Source organism: Manacus candei, unplaced genomic scaffold, assembly GCF_025592945.1.
Source record: "Manacus candei isolate 608988 ecotype Guabito, Panama unplaced genomic scaffold, ASM2559294v1 h1tg000037l, whole genome shotgun sequence".
In the NCBI taxonomy this organism is placed as follows: domain Eukaryota; kingdom Metazoa; phylum Chordata; class Aves; order Passeriformes; family Pipridae; genus Manacus; species Manacus candei.
The window spans coordinates 6167957-6194939 of record NW_026138085.1 but is presented as its reverse complement, the minus strand read 5'-3'; the positions used below and the strand labels follow the sequence as shown (position 1 = coordinate 6194939).

The 26983-nt window shown below is 40.9% G+C and overlaps 1 protein-coding gene across 2 annotated transcripts in view; it reads left to right on the top strand.

Annotated features, from left to right (window-relative positions):
- KDM3B (lysine demethylase 3B) overlaps positions 1-26503 on the top strand; it is a 46347-nt gene extending 19844 nt beyond the window's left edge. For both annotated transcript variants that reach the window (XM_051794295.1, XM_051794296.1), the window contains 17 exons: positions 916-2158; positions 2523-2724; positions 4049-4263; positions 5288-5440; positions 6386-6493; positions 7084-7211; positions 7873-8152; positions 9139-9395; positions 10241-10507; positions 16446-16617; positions 19669-19759; positions 19844-19974; positions 21295-21414; positions 21910-22049; positions 22380-22556; positions 23092-23226; positions 25153-26503. In XM_051794295.1, the coding sequence (XP_051650255.1) occupies positions 916-2158; positions 2523-2724; positions 4049-4263; positions 5288-5440; positions 6386-6493; positions 7084-7211; positions 7873-8152; positions 9139-9395; positions 10241-10507; positions 16446-16617; positions 19669-19759; positions 19844-19974; positions 21295-21414; positions 21910-22049; positions 22380-22556; positions 23092-23226; positions 25153-25233 (3900 nt within the window). In that variant the 3' untranslated portion in view covers positions 25234-26503. The remainder of the gene's footprint in view (positions 1-915; positions 2159-2522; positions 2725-4048; positions 4264-5287; positions 5441-6385; positions 6494-7083; positions 7212-7872; positions 8153-9138; positions 9396-10240; positions 10508-16445; positions 16618-19668; positions 19760-19843; positions 19975-21294; positions 21415-21909; positions 22050-22379; positions 22557-23091; positions 23227-25152) is intronic.
- The last annotated feature ends 480 nt before the right edge of the window (positions 26504-26983 follow it).

Here is a 26983-nt window from a genome sequence, read left to right as displayed (position 1 = left end):
TGTTATTAAAGTTGCTACAGCTGGAGGTTGGTAACGGGGAACAAGCTAAACCAGAGTGTGCAGTATGGTAGGTGTTCATTGACCAGTAGGATGTGTTGCATAGAGTCTGTTGTTGTATTTTAACATGACCTTGAAATAAAAGTGTATTAATCATGAGCAGGTTTCTAAGTGGAAACTCAAAAGGAGTAGAACTGATCTAAATGATTCTATGAGGGGTTAGTCACAGCATATAATCAGTTACAATAGGACTGTCAGAATTGGAAAATCTGAACAAGTATCAGTTGAGAAGAGAGGAAGTGAATATTCCATATCACAGTTATGGTTCTAGCAGAAATCTACCAGTCAGAAAACTTTCCAGTATTTAGTGATCACAAAAATAAAGCCCTTTGTGCTCAACCTTTGCTGAGTAATCCTCTGAAGGCACCGTGTCAAAGGCCTTTATATACCTGTCAGCAGATGTGGCTTGCTGGGACCAGGAATAGTTTGTTCTAACTGCTAGAGGACTTGCTTTGTTTAAATTGCAAACTTAGTTACTTATTTCAAGAGTGCTACTTGAGTAGGAGAAGCTTATCAGGATGATCTTGGGGGAGGGTGAAAGATGGGAGGTTATTCAAAAGCAGTTTCAGTTAGGGTTCCCCTGTTGTTTATTTGAATTTAAATGAGTGGCAGCTTTAATAATTTGCTTTTCAGTGAATTAACTCCCCTTGTCTTGTGTCTCAGTGTGATAAGACATAAAGTGTTAGTTTTCTCCCCGTGTATTTAGTTTCAATATTTAGTTTCTTCGTTGTAAATAAGTCTGCTGGAAGTTTCTATTCCAGATAAGTAGAATGCTAATTGTACAAATAGATGAATCAAAGTATTCTTGAATCTAACAATAATCCTTTAATACGCTAATGCTTATTAATTTTGTTTCAGAGTTCCCGAAATTCACTTTTGGCTTCTTCTGGATTTGGAGTGTCTCTCCCAAGTGCTTCCCAGTCCTTGGTATTTGGGGCTGGAAGGAGCCAATCAAATGGAGTGATGACTCCAGAAAGCAAGTCTTCTGGATTTCCTTTTGGTTGTAGTACTGGACCAGAGGCTCAGAAAGATTCTGATCCATCCAAGAACTTGTTTTTTCAGTGCATGTCCCAAAATCTTCCTTCCAGTAACTATTTCACGGTCATTTCAGAGAGCTTGACTGAAGATGTCTCTAGTCGGGACTCATTCAAGCAGTGTACAGAGAGTGTGGGTTCTGGGATCTGTAAAGGTAAAATTCTCTCAGTGGACAGTAAACCAGGAGCCCAGTCTGGTGGTTCTGTGGAGCGGAAGCTGCCTGTGGAATCCATGCCTACCCTTACTCCAGCCTTTTCACGAAGTCTGTTGAACACTCGTCCCCCAGATAGTCATGAGAACCTGTTTTTACAGCCCCCTAAGCTGTCACGAGAGGAACCCTCAAACCCTTTCCTGGCATTTGCTGAGAAAGCAGAACTTAGTCCTTTCAGTGGCTTTGCATCTTCATCTCAGACGGGGGTTTCTACTCCCTCCACACCTGTGGGTCACAAGGCCACTTCTGGCTGGCCAGAATCGCTCACCTCTACAGACTCTTCAGCTAAGAAGAAAAGCTTGTTTATAACAACTGACTCCTCAAAGATGATCTCCAGTGCTCCTGGTTCAACAGTAGCTGCTGGTGTTCAGAGCCCTTCCACTGTAGGGAACGGCCGTTCCAGCTCACCGACCAGCAACCTGACACAGCCTATCGAGATGCCCACACTTTCCTCCAGCCCAACAGAAGAAAAACCAGCCATTGGGCCTGGGCAGCAGGACAATCCTCTTCTGAAAACTTTTTCTAATGTGTTTGGCAGACATCCATCTAGCTTTTTCTCTTCACAGGCAGACTTTCCACAGGAGAACAAAGCTCCTTTTGAAGCTGTGAAAAGGTTCTCGCTAGATGAGCGGAGCTTAACATCCAAACAGGACTCTGACTCCAGTACAAATAGTGACCTGTCAGATTTGAGTGACTCTGAAGACCAGTTGCAGGTCAAAGCTTGTATGAAGGGTATCCCAGACCACTTGATGGCAAAGCTGGGCCCCAATGCGGAGCGCAATGCGGAACTGCTGCTGTGTAAAGGAAAGGGGAAACAATCCCCAAAGGGCCGGCCCCGCACAGCTCCCCTAAAAGGTGATGACTTGAATGCAGGTGATGTCTTGGAAGCACAAGGAGGTGGGATACTGGGTTATCTCCTGTGTGAACTCCGTGAACTAACCACAGTTGTAAACCTCGTTTATGCTCAGTAGGCAGCACACGGGATGCTTGCAAGGCTAAAGCGTAATGCTTCTTGTATGTGAATTAGATGTTCACTTTGAGAAATGTTTAAGCATGTATTTGTCAGGACAGAGGTGTGGTGTGCTGCAGATTTAAACAGACTTACTGGTTTTACATGGGTATGAACATACAGATCTCTGAAAAGATGATTACTGGAGCCAGCGTCCTTTTGCTGTTGCAATTAACTAATAGATTTTTACTTTTACTTTGCCTCACCCAGTTGGCCAGTCTGTGCTGAAAGATATGAGTAAGGTGAGGAAGCTGAAGCAGTCAGGGGAGCCTTTTCTCCAGGATGGCTCTTGCATCAATGTAGCTCCACATCTGCACAAGTGTCGGGAGTGCCGTCTGGAGCGGTACCGCAAATTTAAGGAGCAAGAGCAGGATGACTCAACTGTGGCCTGTCGCTTCTTCCACTTCCGGAGGTGCCCAAATTCTTCCTTCCTTCATGTGTAGTCTGTGTGCAGAGCTTGGACCATGTCCAAGCACAAAGTAATTATGTTTTACTTATTTAATATGCTTGGGTACATTGATGAAGGTTTTGAGTGTCTTGCATTTCTCTGCATCACTTGACTGGAATTCCCTCAATGGGGTGGGAAGAGCTGCTGTTCAAAGACAAAACTATATGATACTGACTGAGTCTCAAGGTCCAGCTCAGGAAATTGAATTTGCTTTATTGGGTAGAATTTTACTGCTAGGTAGCAATTTGTATACAATAACTGTTCTCTCCCTCCTTCATAAGGCATTCAGAACAAAGATAAAATTTTAATTTGCTTAATAGGTAAGTAAACATTGCTAGCCTGGGGCTAATGTTTGACTAGGTTCTGTTGAGTACAGTATGGATTTTTAGGAGAACACTGCATCTGTGTTCTCTCTGTATGTGCTCTTACAGTTCTTACAGACCTGTTGTGCTTCTCTTCATCTTCCTTAACTGCCTATTCTAGCAAGTGCTGTGCATCTTCTTCCAAAAATGTTTGTTGACTTTCTAGCATATAAAGGATGAAATGAATTTTTAGTATGTGTCACCCACCCAGTAATCATGCTGCTTCTCTTCCTAAGCTTGTTAAAAATTAATCTAGCTTTGAGGTTAAAGACAAGATGGTTTCTGCTCAAAAATGGCGTTGCCTTTAATACTGGCAGGAGATGTTTAGAGTTCTGTAATATGTTGCTGCACCTTTAACCACACAAAGACAAGGGGGGGTCAAAGCTATTGGTAAAAACAGTTGTGATTCATCTCTGTGGAAAGCAGTACGAGGAGGATTTTTGCATATCCTGTAATGTGAGCTATTAGAACAAGTGCTGGCAGCCCTAACCAGGATTGAAAAGTTGAGAAAAGCTTTCTCATGAGTTAAAACTGAGAATGAGAACCATTCAGAATTTTGCAAGCAGCATCATGCAACAACCCAAATAAACTGAATGTTATCATCTCTTTGTATTAATAGTATAGAGATGTGAGACTTAGCAAGCTGTAGAAATTTCTTGTATGTGGAATTTCCCCCCAATACTTACTAGGATCTGCAGATTCATTCCAGTGGGTTTTGCAGCCATAGCTTTATGTACTTTATTCTCTTGTTACTGGGATTTGCAAAATAAATGTACTGTCTGTAGAATATAGCACTCTAGCTGAAGCCTTTTTTCCCTTTTCTGGGTTTATGTTCTGACATAGATGGCATTATAAGTTTATTAACATTATAAGTTTATTAAAGGTGGTTGATTGGTTTCTCAGTTACTCCATCCTGTTTCCTGCAGGCTGGTATTTACCCGGAAAGGGATCCTGCGAGTAGAGGGTTTCTTGAACCCACAGCAAAGTGACCCAGATGCCATGAGCCTATGGATTCCTTCCTCCTCCCCTGCAGAAGGGATAGATCTGGAAACTTCCAAATATATCCTGGCCAATGTTGGGGACCAGTTCTGCCAACTTGTTATGTCAGAGAAGGAGGCGATGATGATGGTGGAGCCACATCGTAAGTTGGGCTTTTGTCATGTTTTCTGTCCATCCTCTCTGTGTAATGTGTGTACAATGCAGTGGAATAGAGTTGAAAATGTCATGTAATTTCTTGTGAAAATGCTTCTCCTGCTCTTCCAAAGAGAAGGCTATGTTCACTTCTTTGGGGTGTGTGTAATTGTGGGACCAGCGTTCGGGACTTTTCTTTTGCATCAGTGCAACATTACTATCAAGGAAGCTAATGGTAACTTTCCCAGATGTGAAATAAATGCAGAAATCAGCTGACTCATGCTCCTAAGAAATTAGAAATAAATCGAGAACACTACACACTGACCAACTGTACTTTAATGATCAACTTTTCTCATATATTCCTATCCTTTTATACTCCAGAGACATCATGTAAAAGCTCAGGGGGTTCTAGGGAAGGAGCCTGGAAGGACTCAGCTGAGCAACTAGTTGCCAGCTTTCCACTTCAAAGGGAATAGTTTTAATAAAAAATGAAAAGATGGCCAACTTAGCCTATCACATGGGTAACTGACTATCTGACTTTTTCCCTTTAGTTTCTGGAATGTACAAGGGCATTGTTTTGGAGGGGCCTTCCCCTTCCTCAGCAAATGTGTTTAGGATCTGAATTGTTGACAGGCATCTGATTAGTAAAACTAAATATGCATTCTTATTGGTTTTAGAAGGTGATGTTATTTGTTCATAAACTAGCAGAAGTTTTATAATTTTGCTATGAATTCCATAAGTGCTCCTTGAAATTCAGTCATTACTGAACTCTGTAAGGTGCTGCGTTTCCTTGTAATGTGCATTTTCAGACCTAACCTTACCCACTCTTAGAAAGGGGAATTTTAATAGTGTCGCTAAACTAGCAACTCAAAGAACGTGTCTCTGAATGTAAAAAGTACGTGTTTCTATACTCTGCCTTCAGGTCACGTTTCTGTGAATTGTTTCTTTATCAGCGTTACTGTGATATTCTCAAATTAGGTGGGAGAAATGCAAAGTGTCAAAGCACTAATTCTCAGTGTTCCTCCTCTTTATAGAGAAGGTGGCATGGAAGCGAGCAGTACGTGGTGTGAGGGAGATGTGTGATGTGTGTGAGACAACTCTCTTCAATATCCACTGGGTGTGTCGGAAGTGTGGGTTTGGGGTCTGTCTGGACTGTTACCGGCTGAGGAAGAGCCGTCCACGCAGCGGTGAGTACTGGCTCTTCTACCCACTGCAATCTTTGACCTGACTAGCTTTCACTGGGGATAGTTTCTGGGAAGTTGCTGAAGGTTTTGTGGGAGAATTAGTGACTATCAGCTTGTTTGGAACTTGATCACTACTGTCTTTTATGCTGCCGGTCCTTTCTTCATTTCCTTATGTGCCTGTGTTTTATTTATTTGCTTAGGATGTGATTATTAAAATTACAGCATCAACAGGCATAGACTGTGTACTGAGACAGACGACTGGATAGTTCTATCTTTCCCTCAGAGAGTATAAAAGAGAAATATAAGTAATATCTTAACAGTTCAGAGCCGTCGCAAGGTGAACTAGTAAGCAGACACTGCAGAGAACTGCTGTCTCTAACAAGGAGTGAGATTGGAAAGTTTTCTTCTTTTTTTGATTCTTTGACACACCAGGGCTTGTAATTCAGCAAAAAGTTCAGTAAGTTCAATTTTAACAAATAGAGGCGTGACATGGGTACAAAAGCAGATGCCTGGTTGGGGGTTTTTTGTGTACTTTACTGTATTGAGACCACTTTGGTAGTGTGGGTGCTGTCAACTGGCAATCAGTAAGAGTAGGGGTATAAGTGACAGTTATATTATTGTATGGAGCAGATGTATAAAACACTGGATGTTAATAAGGATAACTTAAGAAAGCATAATGGGAACAAGAGTATCATATTTAAAAAAACTAAGGCTAGAAGCCAAGATTTTTAGGTGATTGAAAACAACAAACTGCTAGAGATGAAGGGAAAATTACTGTGGTAGTTTTATGATCTGAAGAGGCAAAAGTTGCTGTAGATCCTGTTCTAATGGTCTGTATTTATAGCTGATTCCTGAGATCACCAGGTTAATCTAAAGAAACAATATTAATGGAGAAGTGTTCTGTATTTAAAGTTCTGGTACAAAATATAATTTTTTTCTTTATTCCAGAGACAGAGGAGATTGGTGATGAGGAAGTTTTCTCATGGCTGAAATGTGCAAAGGGTCAGTCTCATGAACCAGAGAATCTTATGCCAACACAGATCATCCCTGGTACAGGTAATGATTGAAACATGAAAAGAAAAATAGCAAATTTTGTCTCAGTTCTGAGCAAGTAAGTGGAAAAAATATGAAGATGAATGAATGATGTTCTAGCTGGTACCTCGTCTAACATGGATTTAGAAGAGACTTCCACTTGCTGATCTCTTCTCTCCAGGGACCAGGGATAGGGCACAAGGAGATGGAATGAAGCTGCATCAGAGGAGGTTCAGATTGGACAGTAGGAAAAGCTTCTTCACTGAGAGGGTGGTTGGGCACTGGAACAGACTCCCCAGGGAAGTGGTCAGGGCACTAAACCTGTCTGAGTTCAAGGAGTGTCTGGATGATGCTCTTAGTCATGTGGGGAATAGGAGGAGCAGATGATAATCTGTAGGATTTGCCAGGTTTGACAGCCTCTCAGTGCCACTGTGGAGGCCGTGTCAGCACCGTTGGCCACACTGTGCAGAGACAAGTGTCTTGTGACAGGGCGCGATCTTAAAGATACTTTGCAGTAATACTAAAACCCCTCACCCCTCTGAAGATACATTATAGTTCAGGCCTTTCTTTTAGATTTCTTTACTGTGATATTAAAGACTCTGCTTTATTTCCAGCGCTTTACAACATTGGAGACATGGTTCATGCAGCACGAGGCAAATGGGGCATTAAAGCCAACTGTCCGTGTATTAACCGGCAGAACAAATCAGTGCTGAGACCAGCTGTCACTAATGGAATATCACAGGTACGTAACTGGAGGCTGAAATTACCTGGTTTGACATTTACACCTTTAAGATCTATTAAGGTGTGAGATCCTTTAGGCTAATCTGTTGCGAAACAGAAATTTTATTTTTTTTCCATGCGTACTCTTGAGTGTTTTAGCTTAGCAAAAGTCTTTTGGGACACTTTTTGGGGATATGAACTGCATCTTTTACTTACCAAGTGGGTATTTGAGCTAATACTCTTATGTAGAAGTTGGGTAGGAAGCCATTCATACTGATGCTGTATTTTAAAACAAGCCACTATTAGTAGCTTGCAACATTTGCTTTTATTTTGTTATGGTTCCTGAAGGAATCAAGAGCAATTCTGTTACTGTTGATACAAAAAAATCCTCCTATAATTGGAGAATAAAGAAAAAAGAAAGAAAAGAAAAGAAATCCAGAAGCCTGGTCTTGTGTTAAAAGATGACATGGGAAGAATTCACACCACAGTGCAGGGTCTAACAGACAGGGATAAGCTCCAGTACTCTGCTGCTAAGCATAAATGAGCTTTACTATGCACTTAAAGCAAATGGAGAAAGAAAAACAACAGACAAACCCAAATGCATTGGATAACTAAAATGTGTCCCAAGTTGAACTCTTCCCTTTATTCAACATTTAGCAGTCGTTTATTTTTTTTTGTTTTAGCTTCCGACTGTAAATCCCAGTGCATCAGCCTCTGGAAACGAAAGCACCTTTTCCACTGGAGCAGGAACAGCAGGAGTGGGGCAGCTAGAAATGGACACTGTACCAAAATCTGAATCAACTGATAGTAGGATAGAAGAATCTACAAAAACAGAGACATTACCAGCTAATAACACTGGTGAAATAAAGACTAACAGACCACTTTGCCCAGAAACAGCTCCATCGTCAGCTTTACACTGGCTTGCAGATTTAGCAACGCAAAAAGCAAAAGAGGAAACAAAAGGTGAGCAGAAGACATGCCCTCTGGTGTTGGAATTAAAAGAGATATGATAATGTACTGCTTGGTTGCTGTACTTTGTGACAGTGCCTTGCCCTAAACAGAAAAGAACAAGGTCATTTTTCTTCCTTTGCCTCTTAGAACCAGTTTTGGTTTAGAGGCTTAGGAGTATGCAAAGCTGGAAAGATGATACAGCTGAAGATAGTACTGTCTTGTCACTCATAGTTTATTTCACTGCCAATTTGTGTATTTATTTTCTCAGAAGCTGGTATGCTGATGTAAAATGATAGTAATTAATTTCAGATACAGCCTTACAGCTTTATAACTGTTGAAGCAAATAAAGCTCTTCTGTGTGCTATGTGAAGAGTGCATTTCCAGAGAACTGAGAGAGTAGAGTCCAGTCAGAAGGTCAGATGAAAGCTTAGAGCATCTTTAATACTTGGTAGTTGAGTGACCACACTTCCTGAATGTCAGAGGTAGCATGACTACCTCACAGGAATAAATCCTAGCACAGGATTCATTCCTATCCATATGTCTGGCAGAAACTACTTTACATGTTGATGTTAAATGTTCATGAATCATTGGCTCGTTTTGGAGGGCTCAGTCACTGTAATATTTTGACTACCATTAAAATTTGAAATATTTAATATCAAAGCATTAATTCAGAAAGTCAGGGAAATATTTTTTTTTTAATTTTATCTATTACAGAGTTGTGGTTTTGTGTGTGTCAGATGCTTTCAGATCAGATCTGTTGTGCTGTTCAAAACATTTAACAGCATATGAAGGGTAAAATCTATCTGAAGGATCTGATGTCTTTGATTCTCACTGAGGTGCCTCATTAACTATTAGAGTGATAATTTACCTTTACCACAAGATTCTGTCAATATCCTATTTAATGCCAGAACAAATAATTTCAGAAAACTTCTTGATCGTTTGGACTTTGCCTCTTGTTTTTTCTTCTTCCCCCACTCAATGTTATATTTATCTTGCAGAATCAGGATCACTGAGATCAGTGCTTAGTAAAGAATCCCATTCACCCTTTGGATTGGATTCCTTCAACTCCAGTACAAAGGTTTCCCCTCTAACCCCAAAGCTGTTTAATAGCCTCTTGTTGGGCCCAGTGACATCTAGCAACAAAACTGAAGGCTCCAGCCTCAGAGATCTGCTACACACAGGGCCAGGAAAGCTTCCTCAGGTCCCATCAGATGCAGGAATCCCCTTTCCTCCAGTCTTTTCTGCAGCTTCTACGGTAAATAATTTTATATTCCTTCAGTGATAACTGTTCTAGGGAAGAATTTCATGATGATCTAACAATTTTCCTCTAAATGTTTTACTCTTGAATGTTGAAACAAATGTAATATCTCACCAAAACTCACCACGTTACAAAGTTGTAGAGAATTTTCATGCCAATTTTTAGTTTTAGTTTGCTACTGCCATGGAGAGGCTATTGTTTTCAAGAGACCAAGAAAGTGAGTTAAATACAGCCTTTAAATTGTTTAATTGATAATCAGCATCCCTGTACAAGCTCACTTTAAATTTCAAAACTTTATAGATATTGCAAAAGCATGCCACAGAAAAAAGACAAAACATGAGTAAACTAGTTCCTTAAACAAACTTGTGTAAACTTGAAAGGCATTTGAGCTAGAATATACTTGGCTGTCTACTCATGGTTCTGTTGACATACAGGAAGCACTTTCTCCTATCTGTGTTTCCTTAGAGTTCACATATCCATTGGCTTACCTGTCCCAGGGTTGAATTCACTTCCTTAGTAGTGGAATGAGGAAAATGGGGAAATAGAGTTGAGATATTAATGAAGTTAAGAAAAACATGAACCATTTTTACTATTGAAGTAGCTAAGTTTAGATCATTAGAGCTTTCTATTTCATGACTGTGTGCATAATATTTTTCTAGGTAGCCTGTAGTTGATTATTTTACTGTTTCTGTTCCTGGATACCTGTCTCTCTCTGAGCCAGTTTGTTCACTGATGCATGTTTTTCTGGTAGCAAGGTGTCCATGACCAGAATCCGAAGGATTACTGTTTACAACTGATTACTGTTGTAAGACTAAACTTACCTCTGGATTTACATCTTCTAGGGGGCCAAAGGTAAAGCCAGCCTGCCTAATTTCTTAGACCATATCATTGCTTCTGTGGTGGAAAATAAGAAGACATCTGATGCTGCAAAGCGAGCCAGTAACCTGGTTGACACCCAGAGAGAGGTGAAGGAAATGGTAATGGGATTAAATGTGCTGGATCCACACACTTCCCACTCTTGGCTGTGTGATGGTAGACTCCTTTGCCTTCACGACCCCAGCAACAAAAACAACTGGAAGATCTTCAGGGAATGCTGGAAACAAGGCCAGGTGGGTGATGGCAGGTATCCAACCCTTGCTGTGATTTTAGTCTGTACCTTTTTCATTGCCAGGTCCATTCAAACTTTGGCCACTTGCTCCTGAGTGAACATGAGGAATGATGATTTCAACTGTAGCATCATGACAGGGGACACAGCAGCCCTGTCCACTCTATGCTGTACTGACTCAAGCCCAGGAGTTCTTGCATATTGAGCTTTTCTCAGTTTACCAGCATGAGGGTGTTTGCTGTGACAGCCTTTTTGGTTGTTATGTGGTTGGTGCTGAACCTGATCTGCTCTACTACAGCCCAGTAGTGAATCCACTGTGATTTCCTGCATGCACTCTCATATCTCCCCCACACTTGATGCTTTATAGCCTCAGGGAAAGGTCCATTCCTTCCAGCTGCAGCTTGTGCAGAAACCAAAGTGCTGCATGTAGTAATCTAATCTGAGTTTTGGGTGTACTTGATAGGCTCACCCTGAGCCTACAGCTAGTGGGAACCCAAGTGTTTTTTTCAACTCAGCAGCTCATGTACTGAGCACTCCTGTGGATTGTCTGAGGTGCCATCAACTGGTTAGGCCTTCAGTCAAAAGGCTGGACCTTAGACCTGCTGCCAGCAGAGTCACTTTTTCAGATCTTGAGCTGTAGTACTGCAGTTTAGACTTCTCCAGAGAGGCAGTAAGATCAGCCTGGTCAGATAAACTGAATCTTAAAAAATGGGTGAGTAACTGCTGCTGCAAAGGAAGTGCACCCATAGCTTTAACAGAATATGATGTCCATCAGTGTTCAGACTGTATTCGTGGTGGTTGGTTCTGCAGCTGCCTCTGACACAGTCACCTTCACTAACTACTCAGAATTGAGACCATCTTCTGGAGAAGTCCTTACTGTCAGCTGTTTTTACAGTGCTAATGCTCTTGGCACTCACATTCCATGTTTATTTGTGGTTGCTCACAAGAGATGTAGGTGGCTGAGGTGTGGTGGAGGAACAGGCTGCAAGTACCTCTTTTGACACTCAGAGTCCATTCCTGACAGAACCAGGGTACTTTTCAGTTGAGTGCAGTGTGTGCCAAGATGATTGTTGTGCCACCAACCACATTCCTGTTTATGGCTCCCTTGGCCAGCCCCTAATAGGTGGAGGGGGCTGCTGTGCAGCACACCCTTGCTTGTCTGACTAGAAACTCAGCTTGCTGCTGGTATTGCCAGCCTTCCCCACACTGCAGCTATCTTCCTGTCCCAATTTTTTGGGGGTGCACAGGAGTCTCCTCCTTTTTTTTTTTTTCCTTTTTCAACCTTTTACATCATTCTGATTTATGAGGGATTTCAGATCATTGTTTTGCAGTGCTGTGGTGTCCATCATCTGCCTGACTTTGTAAAGAGGTCCTTACCTTCTGGTTAGTATAGTCTGATAATTTTGTCAGCACTTTCTGTCAACAAATACTGCTGTTTCTCTTAGGAGGATCCTGGATGTTTTGGGAATGCTTACAAAAAATGTGCTTGTCAGTTTGTCTGCCAATGAGACTGGTTAATCACCAGGTGCAAGATGCTGCTTGTGGCCCTGGAGTTATTGACTGTTAAGGAATCCTGAGAGACTCCTTATGGAGTCTCGAGATGTCATGACTGATCTTCTGTCTGATGCTTGCAGGGTGCATCATCTTCCAAGGTGGTGCACACTCTGAGGCTCTGGCTACAAGTGCCATGCTCATGGTCTCTTTCTGTCCCACTATTTTAGGCTTTGCCCCAAGGTGTGCTATTGATTCTTTTGGATGACTTTACCATTCAGAGAACCCCTTGAATAAGAATAGACAGGAGTCCCTTGCTCATTTAGGGATTCTCCAGTGCTGTTGCACTCACTTGAGTTTCCTGTTGAAATGTGGAAAGTAACCTAAGTAAACCTCCCTCGTTCCTGCACAAGAGAGAGACATGACCCAAGCAGGCATCGCTGTCTCAACAAGGCTATTTTAAACAGAATTTCTTCAAGCAGAGACTCTCTCAAAAAACTCTGCTCAGTCACAGTTCTCCTTTGGCTTACATACTGCTGTACATCCCAGCTGCACCTTTAAAAGTGAAGTGAAAGAACATTAATTCCACCACCATTCCCAAATCATTTTCTTCTTCATATTTTGTGGGCTGGAAAAGGTTATTTTGAAAAAAACAACTTCTTAGATACTCTCCCCAGCACAATAAATGCACACTGGACACTAGATCTGAGCCATACGAAGATCTTGGCCATGATGGCATCTCAAATTATTAAAAGAGGAAATTCTTTTCCCTTAATATTTGGATAATGTGGTACTTCTTCAGTGTTGTGCAGAAAGAGCAACACTTTTTGACTCCTTTGTTTCAGAAATTGTCAGAAATAAGCATGTCTTATCCCAGAATTCACTGAGAGACCATAAGACTAATTTTTTCTGAACCTGTTCTTCAAGAGCATTTTACTCTCCTGAAAATGGTTGTTGCTTAGCTGGGGAAACTGTCAGGATTCTTATCCCATAGCAACCTGTTCTCTTCTGAATTTTCATGCTAGGCTTTCTCTTTACCGAGACACTGAAAATTTAGGATGGTACTGGAGCTTTCTTTTTGTTTGTTTGTTCGCTCCCTGTAGTCTGAGAGTGGATTTGGCAGGAAATGTCTGCCAGGCAAGTCTGCTATCCTTTTACCTTGCAACCCTACCTGTGTTCTTCACTAGGGAGAATGTTTTCTTTCTTCCATGAGAAATTCGCTGCTTAATAGCTGGAAGGGTTCTACTAAGTTTAGTAGTTTGGTTGATATTTTTTTCAATTGCTATTTACAAGTGGTCAAATGAATACTGCAGGGATCAAAATCTGTCATTATTCTCCTGTGCTGAAGACAACTGGGTTATCCATCAGCTTAAAGACTACCTGGCAATGCTTTCCACCCACCCTGTGAAAGGTACTTTTATTTTATTCCTCGTACATGATCCCTAGGGTTTTTTTGTAGAATATGCTTAAAACCTTTTCATTGCCTTAATGTTACAATTTCTGCTGGGATCAGGGAGTATATTTAAACTTGAGATCAGTGGTTTTGCTCTGTCATTTTAGGGAGGTTTGCTGCTTGTCAGGGCCTCAGACAGTTGCACTTTGCTGCTCTTCCATAATATCAAGACAGTATCAGGAGTGATTCGGTGGCTCTGGGAGTAGTGGTCAAGGCCATGGAGTTCTGGTGGTTTTCTTAATCCTGCCAGTGAGGGACAGAGGGGTGTTCAGCTGACCAAGGAGCCAGCTAGGGAAGGGCACTGTGCTGGACCTCGTGCTTCCACCCAGGGAAGAACTGGTTGTTGATGTGGAGGTAAGGGGCAGCTTTGGCTGCAGTCACTGTCAGATGGTGGCATTGGGGTCAAGATTCTGAGAGGAGGGAGCAAAGCAAAAAAGCATGATCACAAGCCTGGGCTTCAGGAGAAGAGAAGAGGAGCTCAGGAACGCTGGTTTAATCATGTTTAACCTGCTTTGTAGCCTTCTGTGATGAGGTGACTGGCTTGGTGGATGAAGAGAGAGCACTGGATGTTTTTTATCTTAACTTCAATAAGGCTTTTTTACACTGTCATAATGTCTTCAGACAAACAGAAGTATGGACTAGGTAAGTGGGCAGTGTGATGGATTTAAAACTGACTGAAATGCTGTGCTCAAAAGGGTTGTGATTGCAGTCACTAGTAGGGTACCATGGGGGGGTCAGTTTTGAGGTGAGTAGTATTTAACATCCTCATTAATGACCTGGATAAGATGGAGTTCATATACCCTCAGCAAGTTTACAGACAACAAAAAACTAGGAGGAATGACTGATGGTTATGCTGCTATTCAGAGGGTCCTGAACAGGCTGGAGAATGGGACTGAGAAGAATCTGGTGATGTTCAGCAAGGGAAAGTGCAAAGTCCTGCACTTCAGGAGGAATAACATGTACTGCAGCAGTACATGCAGTTGCTGGGGAGCAACCATTTAGAAAGTAGCTGGATCTGTATCTGTAGGTATCTTTGCCTAATGCACTGATACTACATCCAGGGGCATCTGTGCTTCTCAGGGTTGTGCTGAGCTCTTCATGTGAATAAACCTAAGATCCACCTTCGTATCATTGTTAATGTATAGGGCACAGCTTGAAATTAATTCAAACTTGCATAGGCATGGAAACTGTCATTTGAACATAGGTAGCAGTTACTAAAGCTAGAACACTTCAAGTGGGAATAGTCAGTGTACAAGTTCACTTCATACCCTCTCTTCCTTTTCTCTCAAGTCCAGTAACGCTCTTTAGAGATGGGAGGAACTGAGAAGGTCTTGGACAGTGTTGGGAGGATTGTCTGGTATACCTTTTCCAAGTATTGTCAGTGTAGCAAGTGCCTTTGAGTGTTTATTGGGAGAGGCCACTGGAATCTCTGTGTAGAATATATATATATATATGTGGTTAGCCTAAACATCTTAAAAGCCCTTTTGCAAGTGAACAGCCTCTTTTCTGCTACTTGGTTTTGTCCTAAGGAATTAATGATGATCCATGTTTATACATAAATAATGACTGAAGTAGTTAAACAATTCATATCAGAACATGAAAATTTCTCGTGAGAAGGCTTTACTACAAATGCTGTTTCCAGTGGTAGTTGCATTTGTGCTTAAAAAAAAAAGGAACAAGTGGTGGGATTCTACATACACTGTGCCTCCACAGGTGGATTGACCTTGTTTGGCTGCCACACCCCTCTATCCAGCTGCTTTCTCACTCTCCCTTCTCAACAGAATAGGGGGAGAAAATAAGGTGAAAAAGTTTGTGGGTCAAGACAGACAAGGAGATCCCTTAGTGATTGCTGTCACAGGCAAAACAGATTCAACTTGTGATAAAGTAATTTAATTTATGGCCAATTAAAAATAGAGTGGGATGGTGGTGAACAAAGATAAAGCAATAAACACTTCCCCCACTTCACCTTTTTCTTGAAGGCTTAACCTTACTCTCTCATCCTTGACTCTTTTACCTCCTCACCCCCACGGCCCCCACAGGGGGATTGGGGAATAATGGGGGTTGTGGTCAGTTCATAACACTTGTCTCTGCTGCTCTTTCCTCTTTACACTTCCCCTGCTTCATTGTGGAGTTCCTCTCACAGGATATGATCCTTCTTGAACTGCTCCAGCATGGTCCTCTCCATGGGCTGCCATCCTTCAGGAATGGACTGCTCCAGTGTGGGTCCCCAGTGGGCACAGTTTTTACCAGAAAATTTGCTTATGCCTGGGGTCCTCCCCACAGCCCCTGCCAGAGCCTGCTCCAGAGTGGGCTCTCTGTGAATGCAGCTTCCCCCAGGGAATCTCCCCTCTGCTGCAGTGCAGGGTCCTCCATGGGCTGCAGGTGGATCTCTGCTCCACTGTGGTCCTCCCCAGGCTGCAGGGGCACAGCTGCCTCACCGTGCTCTTGGATGGGCTGCAAGCACCTCCTCTGTCTCTGACCTTGGTGTTTGCAGAGTTGTTTCTCTCCCTCCCCCCTGCCTGCTGTCCGTGTCCGTGTCCGTGTGTGTGTGTCCATCTCACCCCCCCAGCAGCTGTGGAGCACTTTTTACCCTTTCTTATTGTCACAGAGGTGCCACCAGCATCAGCTGTGGGCTCAGCTTTGGCCAGTGATGGGTCTGTGGAGCCAGGGGGAACCATCTGTGTCCATGGGGCAGATCCCAGCCCCATCACAGAGCCCACACCTGCTGCCAACACCTTGCCATGGAGACCTGATGCACTTGCCTTGGCCAGTCTAATCCAACACCACTTCTAAGTGGTGCAACTGCACATGGCTTGGAACTAAAGCTTGCTTTGACTCTGGTTATTTGCTCGATGCACAAAACCCAGACATGGATGAAAGTAGGTTTGTGGTGTCTTTTGAGTGGTGGTAGCCAGGAGTCTCGGCTCTTACGAAAGTTTGGCTGCATGTGTAAGAAATTTGGTTATGGTGGAGTAAGCATTCATCTTTGTATTCTCAGCCCGTGCTGGTATCTGGTGTCCATAAGAAGTTGAAGTCAGAGCTTTGGAAACCAGAAGCTTTCAGCCTGGAATTTGGAGATCAAGATGTAGATTTGGTGAACTGCAGGAACTGTGCCATAATTTCAGACGTGAAAGTGCGTGACTTCTGGGATGGCTTTGAGATAATATCTAGTAAGTAATATTTATGGCTGACTAGTTTAACTGAGCAGTCTGTCTTGCCATTTCAACTCCTCCTTTTCCACCTATTTTCTTTAAAAATCAAAAATTATAACGAAAAACAGTCCAAATACCTATCAGTTTCATCCAAAGAAGCCATTGTTCCTTAGATGTAGCACACTCTAGAAAATACTTTTTGGTGAAGATTAGGGCAGGACTGCCCAAGAGAACTGTCTGTACTGTGGTTTTGTTGCCATGTGTTACTTTCATGTGTCAAAAATGATCCATTTCATGGGAAACTACTTTTTAAAAAACTTTTCTCAGTGAAATTATTCGTCAGATACTGTAATTAAGACAGTAAGTAATTTGTCTACCCTTACTCTCCTTCCAACCTCAACTTTTATTGTAAAACCAAAGGGAATCTGCAGAGCTAAAACAGACTGAGGCTTTTGGTACTAAAACTTGGACTTGGTGGAATACATCAGCTAAGTAAACTTGGCATTGCCAATTATTTTCATAGTAGATCATCTGTGAGTACAAATACAAGTTTCTATTTATTATTAATAGCAATGATGAATGAATGTCTCACATGATAACACATTACTTAATTCTTGAGTTCTTTAAGAAAACCTTCTGTCAATTCTGGATGGGATAACTAACCACTTAAAATTTCTGGGGGTATAACTGGGCAGGTTAAAGTGCTTCTGAAAAGCAGAGTGCTTCATTTTAGGCTGTGTGTACCTAGATCAGAGTGATCTTACAGATGTTGAAGTTGTAACAGTTCATTGCAATGTTGCTTATTTTAGTGTTGTGTATAAAATATTTTCTGTATTTGTTGCTATGTGCAGATAGCAGAAATGGTGAACTGTTGGATGACTTAATGGAATGTTTGTTCAACAGTCAGTGAAATGAGAGATTTGCAGACTAAAAATATTCCCTTCCCTAGTCATTTTCCATTCAAAGAACTTCCAACTTTTGACTTGTTTTTTATATGGTTCCAAGTACATGGTATTGTATTTTGCACCGTTATATTTCATACCATTTCTGTTATTAATCAGAAATAAATGGTCTAGAAGGATATAATGGTGTGGTCTTTTGTGTATTGGTGGTAATTGAGAAACTTCACAAACTCTTCACTTTTGTGCTGGGGTCACTCATGAAAATAGTAAATTTGTATGGATTAAGTTATCTTTGAGAAATGTTATTTGTAGTTTGTCTCTAGACAGGTATGCTCCTTTCAGCAAAATCAGCTTCTGCCTTTCTTTTAGACCTTTACTACACTTTATATGAGAAATATTAGTGATCTAGGTTGGAAAACCTTATCACTCTTGCTAGTTTCCTTTAAATGCATTTTATTTAGTGTTTTTCAGCTGTGTGCAATCCCTATTATAGAGGAGTATTATTTGCTCCTAGTCCAGAGATTTCACACAGTAACTCATATGAAAATGGTTTGCAAATTATATAATGACTCTTGACTTCTCTACATTGCATGAGTTTTAGATTTCCAAAATATGTGGCTGCCCCACCCTCGCTTTAAGTTACTGAAGAGATGTAGAACGGCCACTGACTTTGGAGGTGTTATTGAGATTATTCTGTATGACACTTGATTCTAATTAATTTTAATCTTGTGCTGTTTCTTTTAATACTTTTGAGTTCAAAGTGGACTTTTGGAAGGTCTAACTGTTTTGTTTTGATCCTTCTTAGACCTGCTTTTCTTTGCTGATCAGATTTTTTTCTGGGCTTTGTCCAGTTAAGTGTAATTTGTCATATCTATATGTTTTCATCCAGGTATGTCCTTTCTGAATAGCCATCCTACAAGCTGCTTCTGTTTTAGAACAAATATCCTTGATGAGTTCAAAATCTTGAATATGGGAAGTTGTAAAACATGAAATTCAAGTCCTTGAGCTTTTCAGTTCGCTTGCCTCTCTCAAATCTGTAGCTCATCAAAATTTATCTTTAAATCAGTCACACTGGTTTACATATCTGCAGTTCTTAAATCCTTTTAATTTCAATAAAATTATTTTTTCTATTGCAAACTAAGGCTGTCCTCTGTAGCCTGTTGATATGTAACACAGATGTGATTCACAGGTCTCCAAGTCCTAATTTCTTCGATATGCTTTCTCTGCTGTCAGCAGCTCTGCTAGACCTGGGTAGGATTAGTTGCTTTTTGTTTGTCTGTCGATCCTTGGAAAGGTAGGAAGTGCTGAAGGATGTTACTTTCTGAGGAAGGGGGAGTCTGAAGGTGTTACACTGCTGCACACCCTCTTTTCCAACTGATGGCTTCATGTGGAGCTGTGAAAAATCTGATAGAAGAGTGACCTTTGTTTCTCTCTAAATGTTACACTGATTCTAGCTGCTCCTTTACCACTTCCAGACAGACTCTCTTAGCCCTTGCAGGATCTGAGGCAAAGCAGCAGTGGATCAGTGCTGTCCCAGCACACATCACTGTTGCACATGTAATGCCATCTTTCTGTGCTGCCAGCTTTCTCTTTTACCAGTCAGGGTAAAACTCTCAAAGTGAAGAACAAATGTTTGGGTTTGGCACCCTGCTAATTTGAGTGCCTCCAGCAAAGAAGAATTAAAAAAACTAAAGTGTGCCTTCCTCTGTGACCACCTGCCCTTGAGCTTTCTTGAGTGTGGTGTACCATTGTTTCTTTCTTTACACTGAGGTTAGGGATGATTTCAGAGCATGAATCAATAACTTTAATTTTATAGAAGTACTACTCCTCTTGAAATTAAAGATAAAACTCCCTTAGACTTTGGTAAAAGAAATAAGGAAGAAGGGTTTGGAAAGGCTTGTTTTTGAAGTTGAATAAAAAGTATTCTAGAACTTAGCAGCTGTGCAAGATCTGGCAAACTTATGCTGTAGGTAATGATACATATATATATATATAATTGTTAAAATGTTGTTTGGTCATACTATGATAATGCTTGGAAGCCCAAAATAAAACCAGGATCCATTTTACTGTGCATTGTAAGGGGTATAAGAAGGCTGACAGCTTAAACAAAGTAATGGGTTGCAGTAAAAAGATATTACATGAAGAAATCTTGATTTGTTTCTTGCAGAACGGCTCAGATCAGAGGATGGTCAGCCAATGGTACTAAAGTTAAAGGATTGGCCTCCAGGGGAGGACTTCAGAGATATGATGCCTACGAGGTAAGTTGCCCTTAGGATCAGTGACAGGACTCTGCTGTAGGTGCTGCAGGGGAAAACCTGCCTTTGTCTCTCTTTGCTCTCCAGGTTTGAGGACTTGATGGAAAATCTTCCTCTTCCTGAATATACCAAGAGAGATGGCAGACTGAATTTGGCTTCTAGGCTGCCAAGCTACTTTGTCCGTCCTGACTTGGGTCCCAAAATGTACAATGCCTATGGTATGTGAGTATACTTCTGCATATGTTGTTTTTTGTGATGCTTTATTATACTTAGGCAAATGCAAGGCTGTGGCATTAGTCAAAACTCAGTGCTTATCCTAGAGCCTGCTGTCATTTTCTTTTCATTTAGTCCTGCAATCTGTTCTTATGCTAGTGCTCTGTCTGTCAGATGTGCCCCGTTCTGCCTTGTACATCCAAGAGATGTACATATGGTAAGTTAAAGTTTGCAAACAATTATTAGTATATATAATAAGCATAATACCAACAGAGGGTTCAAGGAATAGTTAGTATCTTTTTGAGACCAGTTGATACGTTTAAGAGGAAAATTACCCATCTTATGGGCACTTAGACCTGTGCATTCATGTCTCCAATCAGGGTTTTAATTTTCTTAATCCATGTCTAATAGCACAGACTACAGACAACATGCCAAACAAAACTGTTGCCATGTTCAGCTACCTGAATTGGATAGTTTTGTCCTCTTAAGATTAATTATATAGCAGATAAATAGCATACAAATAGAGGAAACTTTTATCTGAACACATACCCTGCATGGGACTGTAAAGCATTAAACTTTTTAGTGATTGTAATATAGCAGTGTGGAGGATACATGAACAATTAATGCATGTCATATCAACTTTTGGAGTATTTTAATTCCTGAATGTACTGACTTTGAGGTCAAAAGCAGGTTTTGTAGACTTTTAATTTAAAACAAATGTAACTGATTAATTTGAAAATACATACTTTTGCAGGTTTAGAGTAAGATAAATGACATTTAAAGTAGTAGAGGTTTTTTATATACTGAAAAATGTCAAGCAATGCTGATAAGGAAAAAGTTGCAGTCATCTTTCAAAGCAAGTGTGTGGAAGCGAAGCTACCTAACATAGTTTCTGTAGTTCTCTTTGCATATTGGTGAGACAGGGGTGCAGTGTTTTCTTAGGTTGTGCATTCCAAGTATTGATACACCTACAGTAACAACTCACCCAAGGACATGGGAGATTTTTCATTGTTTCATCGTTTAAAAAATGTTTTAGCTCAGTAACCAAATGTGGATTAGATTTAAGCTGTAAACCAACATATTGCAGTTCTGAGAAAGAGATGGGGGGGGGTTAGGATTTTTTTTTAGCAGTATGACATCAGAAATAAAAGCTTAAAAAAGGGGGTTGCAGCTGAGACAAAGTGAGCTTATTCAGTAATTAATGGTGTTCAGCAGTTTGCTTTATGTATTACTAGACATGTAAGTTGAGTGAAGGAGTCTGTACACCAAAGGCTATTTCTGTAAGAAAATCATAGAATTTGATTTTATTTTACACTCTATTACAGGCTTAATTACTGCAGAAGACAGACGAGTTGGTACCACAAACCTGCACTTGGATGTGTCTGATGCTGTTAACGTCATGGTGTATGTTGGGATTCCCATTGGGGAAGGAACCCATGATGATGGTAATGCTTAAGGAAAGCTGTTTTCTCTACATTAAAAATCAATTGTGTGTGTGAGAAAGAAGACTCTCTTTTATTGTTTGAGCTTGTCATATATAATCCAAGTATACAAGGCAGTTTGTTATATTTGCAGCACAAATTTAAAAGGGCAGTAATGCTTCATTAGTTTCCAACTGTGGAAGCAGCAGAGTTTTGCTAGAAATTAGGTGCATTCCTGAAGAAAGCAGGAGAAAGGGTAATAAGTTACTCTTTCTTCTCCTTGTATTTGAATAGTTGTAGCTCAGTTTGAATTCATGAGTGAGCTTTGTGATTCGCTGTCAATTGACACATTCCCTGAGTTTTGTTCAGATGAAGCTTGATGTGCTCAGAAGGGGCACTCTGTGATGCAGCAGTTGCAATGTGACTGGATTTAGCAGCTCAAAACACTCCTTCGTGTTCTGTGTGTCAGAAATGAGCAGCTTTGTAACCACACTGCTTTTACCTGGATTCCCCTTCCAGAGGTTCTGAAAACAATCGACGAGGGAGACGCTGACGATGTAACAAAGCAGCGAATCCACGAAGGAAGAGAGAAACCTGGGGCATTGTGGCACATCTACGCTGCCAAGGATGCTGAAAAGATACGGGAACTTCTCCGGAAGGTATGTTGGTTACAAAGAAGGCTTTTGAGCCTGCAGGATAATTTAACAAGCTTGCTCATAGCAGCTGAGTGATACAAATTGCTGTCAACAATTTGGTATTCCAGTCCTGTCTTTGAGGGCATTAATAGTTGCTGTGTTCCCAGGTTTTCAGCCTGGTCTGGAATCTTCATACTAATGCACATGTCACTATTTCAGACCTAAATGACCTTAATGAAAATAATGTTCTACCTTGAAACAGTTTGTTATGTTTTTTGGTACAGACCATTTTGTGAGCCAGCAATATCAAGGTGCTGTGTCATGGTTTCCCCCCACCCCATATCTTGGCCCTAGGTTGGAGAAGAACAAGGCCAAGAAAATCCTCCAGATCATGACCCCATTCATGACCAAAGCTGGTACTTGGACCAGACCTTACGGAAGCGACTGTATGATGAGTATGGAGTGCAAGGCTGGGCCATAGTGCAGTTCCTTGGTGATGCTGTGTTCATTCCTGCAGGTGCTCCCCACCAGGTAAGGGTGGCACCTCTGGGCCATATTGACAAATAGGATTGAATTAGAGGCACAACAGAACTTCAAAATAACTGTTAATTATTATTGCTCACTGACGTTCCTTTTTCTAAATATGCAGTTCTTAAAGGAACTGTTTGGATTGGATCTTAATAATTGTATTAGTAAAAATTATATGAATATCTGAATGGTGTGTACGTTACTGTGATGAAATTAAGGAGGGGGGGGAGCTGGGGTGAATGGTGGGAAAACATTTCTGTGTAGTGAAACTTCAGCCAGGGAAACAAATTTCAATAAAAGCTTGGAGAAAGGTAAGAGAACTTGCTTTAGGGAACACTAATGTATGTGGGAGAACAGGTAACCTGTTAGATGTCATGTATTTTGTTATGGGTTTACTGTTTAGACACAATTCTGTCAGTTCCTGTTTCTGATCAGTAAATGTGAAAGAACCTAAATATATGGAGGGTTGTTGGGGTTTTTGTGGGTTTGTATGGTTCATTCAGTCTTGATGTGTCAGTCATTTCATATGGGTTTTTAGGTCCATAATTTGTACAGCTGCATTAAAGTGGCAGAAGATTTTGTATCTCCAGAACACGTGAAGCACTGCTTCCGTCTGACCCAGGAGTTCAGGCACCTGTCTAATACTCATACAAACCATGAGGATAAACTGCAGGTAACTGTTTTATGTCAGTGGTCAATAAATATATCCTGCATTTTGCCAGAGTAATAACTTTCCACAGATTTGGAGGTTCTTATTTGATAGGTACATCAATTAATTTTTAAATACTTACATCTACAGTATTATGCAAATAAAAATTAGTATTATTCATGTGGATTTCCAGAGAACTTCCCCCCATTGGACTAGTGAATGTGTTGGTATTAAATTTTTAAATGACTGAATCCTAATGACAGCAAAGCATAGCAAAAGAAAAAACACTATTAAAGGAAAGAGCAGTGCTTTGCTTTGAAGAGAGATGTTTATTTGCCCAAGTACACTTGTATTTGTTTCTTTATTGCCTAAAGGAAAACTGCTCTGAAAGCAGAGGCTTGCTTATTTAAATATCAGGGATAGGTTTAGTGGTAGAGCTGGCAGTGTTAAATTTGTGGTTGGATTCAATGATCTTAAAGGTCTTATCCAACCTAAGTTAGTCCTAAAATTAGATGTGTTTTGGTTTGAAGAAGTGTGACTGCTTAAACTAATAACTATGCACAGAACATTGTGTATAAGACAGTAAGTTCTGCAGAGAGAAGACTGTAGGAGGCCTTTTTGGGGTTTTCCTGCTGCTTCTGAAGCATTAATATATGCTCAGTTTGCAGATTTTGTTGTCAGCATTTTTTGTGTACCAGTAATCACATGCATGTAAAATGAAGCAGGGTGGAGATCTGCAGGATGGCTGTCCTTGCACTCCAGTGTCACCCAGAGATGTCAGAACTTACCAAGTTAATTCTCTCAAACCAGTTCAGTGAAACATTGCTGTGAATTTCTATATGGAATTTTATTGGATTTTAAAGGAAAGCAGATATAGGATCAACTCTCATTTCAGCTTCTAACACTGTACCTCTTCAGATGTAATGATACAGACGTGGAAGTGCTTCTGTAAACTAAGAGATTGCAACTGAATAACACATATTATTAAAAAACAAACAAACAAACAAAACCCCCCAAAACAAAAACAAACAAAAATAAAACAGACAAAACCCAAAGAAACAGACAAAACCCAAACAAACAACAAAAAACCCCTATAGTGCAAGTCAGTATTCCCGTGAACAGGAATACCAGTTGTATTTGTCTCAGACTTTACTATTTTTCTTGGTCATTTTTCACGTATATTTTTATATGAACCTGTGTCTATATTTTTTATATTAAAAAATACACGAGACAATAACTGACATAAATGATACAAAAAACTGAGCTCATGTGTATATCAGGAGAAGGTGATGGTGCTTGGCAGTTGAGCAAGTGCAGTTGAGCTGCTCACTTAGAGGTGAAACTTCTGTTCAATACCTAGAAATAAAATTCAACTAGAAAAAAATCAGAAATAAGACTGAGCTTTGATTGTTAAATAGCTACCTGTGAAACAGATTGCTGTGAGTACTGGTGGGTTTCTCATCCCTGATCTTGCTTGCCTTTCTGAAAGATTCACAAATCTGAAGAATTTCTAGCCTCCATACAGGAGGGTTCATTGCATCATCTTAATTTTCATAGGATTAAACAAATGATTTTCTTTCACCTTTTAGGTTTGATTCATGTGTATCTGTGAGTGACTTGGGTCACACAGACTTTTTCAAAATAAACTCATGTACATCACTTCATAGTGCACTTCCTCCTAGCTCTCCCAAAAGAGAGAATTTATCTTAAAATAACATGAGTAAATATATGTTGCTGGGTGACCAGAAAATGAGTTAATAAATCAGAAAATACTTGTCATCTGTGACAGTTAAAATTTATGTTGTTGATGTCCTGAAGCAGGGAGAGTATATACTTTGTGTATACTTGCCAACTATTACAAATTCAGCTGTCAAAGTTGATTGCATAGGTATGTAGGACTCTCCTTGTTAAGTCTGGAGAAGCTGATTTGTTTTTTTTTTCCTGTTTCAGGTGAAGAACATTATCTACCATGCAGTGAAAGATGCTGTTGGCACACTGAAAGCTCATGAATCCAAACTAGCTAGATCGTAGGAATTGCTAATTCCAAATGCCCTGTCAAAGTAAGCCTTTTGCTCACGGTATCTACAGGGACTGCACACGACTGCCTCTGCAGGAGCAGAGGCTTCTCACTGAGAGCTGGTGTGGTCAGTATTACACACACTCTTCAGCCACTGTTTCCTACGCTGCCTCAACACTGAAGGTCTAACGGAGGGTCGCACTGTTAACATGCAGAATTCCAGATTCTAAAAAGGTGCCATGTCCCTTTCCTGTGGCCTTTTGCAAATTGGGAGAACATGGAAAACCACTTGGGTGTTCCGGCATATTATGATTAGAAATGGTATAAAGAGTGTGGATGTTTTTTCCCTCATGCCTAGTTAGTCTCCACAAAGTTAGACGGAACGTGCTGGAGGTGGGTTGTCCTGCTGCAGACTTAGTTTAGCTGCTGAAAGAGTGTGACCAACAGCAGCCCAGCTGCAGAAATTCAAGCAAACTTCCCATGTGAGATACAGGCCAAGGAAAAGGATAAAGCTATTCTCTGCACTCCCCTTCTTGTAGCCGTTTCTCTATACACTGTAGAGTTGCAGAACTAAAGGGAGAACCCACTTTTTTTTCCCCCTGGGAGACTCCAGAGATAAGAGAATTGTGTATTTAGTGAAAAAATAGGTTTGTAGTGAAACAGTTAATATTTCATGAAAGTAGATATTTTTAGTATTTTTGAAGTACCACAATTGTTCCTGGATTTTCAAGGAAAGGCGCATTACATTTAGTCTTCCTTTCAATAAAATCAAGAAGTGATTTTTAGAAAGCAGTCCAAAATAGCACAAAAACAGCCAAAGGAGAATTGAATAGAAATTGACATCCCACCTCCCTTGCCCATATTACCTCACCTGTCTTCCCCCCTCTCTCTATGCCACCCTGCTTCCTCAGAATGAGAAGTAAAAAGGAGTATAAACTCTGTTCTCATATGGAGATGTTGTACATCTCTCCCTGCACTGGTGACTGCAGGCAATAGTTCACCCAATACCAGTGCTAGCTGAAAACATCTATCCTTTCCAAAGTGAAGGAAAAGTTAACTTTCAGTGTCAACTTTGTCCAGAACTATTTTAAGTAAAATGTTCCTGCTTGATAGAACTGTATTCAGAATTTACTAATGTCAGCATTGATGCAATGGATTTCATTGTCTGGGTACATGGGGAAATGTATCGACCTTATCTCCAGCTGTACTGTAGTGCCACTTGCAGGCCTGTTAATATGTTCACGGTTATTTCATTTTTTAAAAAATAAAAGTCATTTACTGTAACAGCCTGGACAGTTTCTTTCATGCTTGTGCACGGATCTTCCTGCTTCGAGGTTTTCTCAGCCTCAGCCCCTGGCAGTGTGGGCTGCCTGCTAATTCCGTGCCCTGTGTCTGACCAGAAAGCTCGGGTGGTTTAGCCTGGCATCCCAAGTACTAGCTGGGAGCACACCCAGCTGCCTTGCAGACCCTTCATTCTTAGAGGTGGTTTGGGTAGAGGATCTGCCTGGTCATAAAAAACGTCTCTTGTGTTGTGCTCCCCACCTCTCACCCTTCCTAAGAGGCTGGGGTCCAGAGCTGCCCTCTCCACTGGAGATATGGACGGAGTGGTAAAGGTTCCCTGGTTTCTGACCTTGGAGGTTGTGATGGCAGCAGCAGTTCTGGTCACTGACATGTGGCATTGCTGGCAGCTTCTCAGGTTGGTTACTGGCTGCAGAGTCAACTCACAGGCTTTTGCTGCCTCATACCCTTGCAGCTATCCTGTGA